General features: G+C 40.0%; 1 protein-coding gene across 2 annotated transcripts; it reads left to right on the forward strand.

Moving 5' to 3' along the window:
• Positions 1–326: 326 nt before the first annotated feature.
• LOC106328131 (polyadenylate-binding protein-interacting protein 12-like) lies at positions 327–2803 on the forward strand. Of its 2 annotated transcripts, XM_013766504.1 has the most exons (10): positions 391–847; positions 1123–1233; positions 1327–1371; positions 1448–1520; positions 1604–1716; positions 1796–1855; positions 2019–2135; positions 2250–2311; positions 2403–2503; positions 2634–2803. In XM_013766504.1, exons 1-9 carry the CDS (start codon positions 470–472, stop codon positions 2461–2463), a joined length of 1020 nt encoding a protein of 339 aa, XP_013621958.1. In that variant the 5' UTR covers positions 391–469; the 3' UTR covers positions 2464–2503; positions 2634–2803. The 2 variants fall into 2 exon arrangements, with proteins under 2 accessions (XP_013621959.1, XP_013621958.1); XM_013766505.1 differs by having other exon boundaries at positions 327–847; positions 2403–2803.
• The last annotated feature ends 222 nt before the right edge of the window (positions 2804–3025 follow it).

The following is a 3025-nucleotide window of genomic DNA, read 5'->3' on the forward strand; positions in this document are numbered from 1 at the left end:
CTTATTATTAAAAAAAAAATATAAAACAAAAAGAATTAATCATTAGAAATTTATTTAACACTTACTTATTTAATTTTAACTAATTATGAAATTATGTATGTCGAAGAAGAATATTATTCTAGTTTCTCAAATCGTTTTTTTAGCTTTTTACTTTTTAACCACGGTTAAACCAAAATGGAAAATCCGAGCTTTAATCGCCGCATAATTTAGTTCCATTTTCTCAGCGAAACTCGCTAATCTTTTCTCATATAATCGAAAATCAATTACAATTAATATAATCCTCTATGAGATTATTACTATTTTGTCCTCTTCCTTCCTATCTCTCTCTCTCTCTCTCTTGGTGGCTTCTTCTTATAGAACCCCTTTCTGCTACTGTTCCCATTTGCATTTCGTCTTACCTGATCGTCTCTTCCCTCAAAAAATCCGAACTTTACTTCTCGGTTTTTCGCAATTACCCCATTTTCTGATCATGACGGTCGCTGACAACGTCGGAGCTGGTACGGAGGCTGTTGCGATCTCGCCGTCGCCACCGTCTTCCATCACCAGCCAAGGATCAGGAGTCTCTACCAACGACGATCAGGATGGTGAGATCGGATCGCACGTGGAGAGATCTGACGGTGGAGAGAGCTTGAAGCAGCGTGACATGAGAGAGCTCCAGGAGCTTTTGTCTAAGCTTAACCCCATGGCTGAAGAGTTCGTCCCTCCTTCAATGACCAAGCAAGGAGGAGTTAACGGGTTTAACGGCGTTAACGGTGGTTTCTTCACCGTCGCAGGGTCTTTCCTTCCCAGCAATGGGTTTGGTGCTGCCGGTTATTTCCCCGTTAACGAAGACGGCGGCTTTAGAAGGGTATTAAGACACAACTCTTGTCTCTTGTCTCTTCTTTGTTTCTGTGTGTTTAAATTACAATTTTCACATTTAGTTGCCTTAGTTGTCTGTTTTAACGTGGTCTCTAGTGTCTTCTTGTGTGTTTATAAGCCAAAGCTCTCACCTTTACTTAGTTGTTTGTGTAGATTTGGTCTCTAGTGTCTTCTTGTCCGTTTTTATAAGTCAAAAGTTCTCACCTTTTGTGTCTTGTACATTTGATTTTTGAGTTGCTTTTTTTGGTCTGTTATTTGAAACAGAAGAAGCCGTTCGGACAACAAGGGAAACGGAGGATGAATCCTCGGACAAGCATGGCTCAGCGTGAAGACATCATCCGAAGAACTGTCTATGTGTCTGATATTGACCAACAGGTTTTGAAAAAGCTTCCACCTTTCTTTGATGGTTACTCTCTGGCTTACTGTATTTATCATTCTCACCTATACTATCCTGTGTTTTGGGTTTAGGTCACTGAGGAGCAGCTTGCTGGTCTGTTCATCGGCTTTGGACAGGTTTGAAGAAACTTCTACAAGTTCTTATCTTTGTTTGGTGGTTTGTTCTCTGTCTTGACTGTATTTGGTTTCTTAGGTTGTTGACTGTCGCATCTGTGGTGACCCAAACTCAGTGCTTAGGTTTGCTTTCATCGAGTTCACTGATGAAGGTATCATTTAGTTTCATCTGTTTTTGGATTATGCCTGTAAATGGTTGGTTTAATGGTGGTTATGGCAACTTTGGGACTTGTAGGGGGTGCAAGAGCTGCGCTGAACTTGTCTGGGACGATGCTGGGATTCTATCCTGTGAAGGTTATGCCGTCCAAAACAGCTATTGCACCGGTTAACCCCACTTTCTTGCCAAGGGTGAGAACTTTTTTTTGGTGCAAAGTTATGTTTTTTTTTTAACGTGACGTTGACTTTCTAGTACTGTTTTGGTTCTTAGAGTGAAGATGAGCGTGAGAAGTGTGCGAGAACCATCTACTGCACTAACATCGACAAGAAGGTGATTTGTCTTCTTGCTCTCGAGCTATTCTGAAACCTTTTTTTTTTTAACATTGGGTAACAATTACATCATATCATATAATCATCACTAATTCTATTACATATGATGTGATCAACTACCTAGCAAAGTAGGTAACTTTGATTAAGTTTCAATGTTGGTACAGGTCACTCAAACGGACATAAAGCTCTTTTTTGAGGCTGTGTGTGGAGAGGTGCATCATCTGAGGCTTCTGGGAGATTATCATCATCCAACTAGAATTGGTTTCGTTGAGTTTGTCATGGTAAGCAGATGCTTGTATTGATGAGACTGTGTTTTTGGTCTTGTTGATCTTTTAACATAGCTTGTTGTTAATTAAACTGAGCTTCACAGTATCTTATCTTTTACTCTTCTGCAGGCTGAAAGCGCAATAACTGCTCTCAACTGCAGTGGCGTCATTGTTGGTTCTTTACCGATAAGGTCTAAAAACACAAACCAACTCTTGAACATTATCTCTTTAGTTTGGTTACGAATCTGAATACTAACGTATATTGATGGTTGGATTTTGCAGGGTGAGTCCGTCAAAGACACCTGTTCGTTCCCGTGCTGTCCCGCGACAACAAATGCATTGACAGTAGCAGCTACAAAGTTTATTATATATATGTCTCTCTTGTACGATGCTTGTCTGAAACTCTTGTCTTTTGTTTTTCCCCGCTTGGAAGCTTGATGATGCTTCTGTTGTCTTTTGCTTTTGGGATCTTTTGAGTAAATCTCTTAGGGAGTTTTTCTTTTTTACTTTTAGGGAAAAGAAGTTACACAGAGCAGATGTGAAAAACACTGAGAGTTAAGAGAGGCTTTTGAAGACTGTCTCTGTTTAATGGGAGTTTTTAGTTCTCTATATACTTTGCCCCCTGAAGTTAGTAGAAGCTTGCTTTTGTTCCTAAATGCTTTTACTTTTTACCTTTACACCCTCTCGTCCTTGTTTGAAGACTCTCTCTGTTTGACGGGAGTTTCTAATTATTTATATACTTGCCCCTTGAGTCAGTAGAAGTTTGCTTTTGTTCGTAAATGCCTTTAGCTTTTTACATCTACACCCTCTCGTCCTTGTTTGGGACTAGGGCTGGGACTTCGGATATTCGGTTCGGGTTCGGATAAGATCCGATCGGGTCCGGGTTTTTCGGATAAATGAATTCT

Source organism: Brassica oleracea, chromosome C3, assembly GCF_000695525.1.
Source record: "Brassica oleracea var. oleracea cultivar TO1000 chromosome C3, BOL, whole genome shotgun sequence".
NCBI classification, from domain to species: domain Eukaryota; kingdom Viridiplantae; phylum Streptophyta; class Magnoliopsida; order Brassicales; family Brassicaceae; genus Brassica; species Brassica oleracea.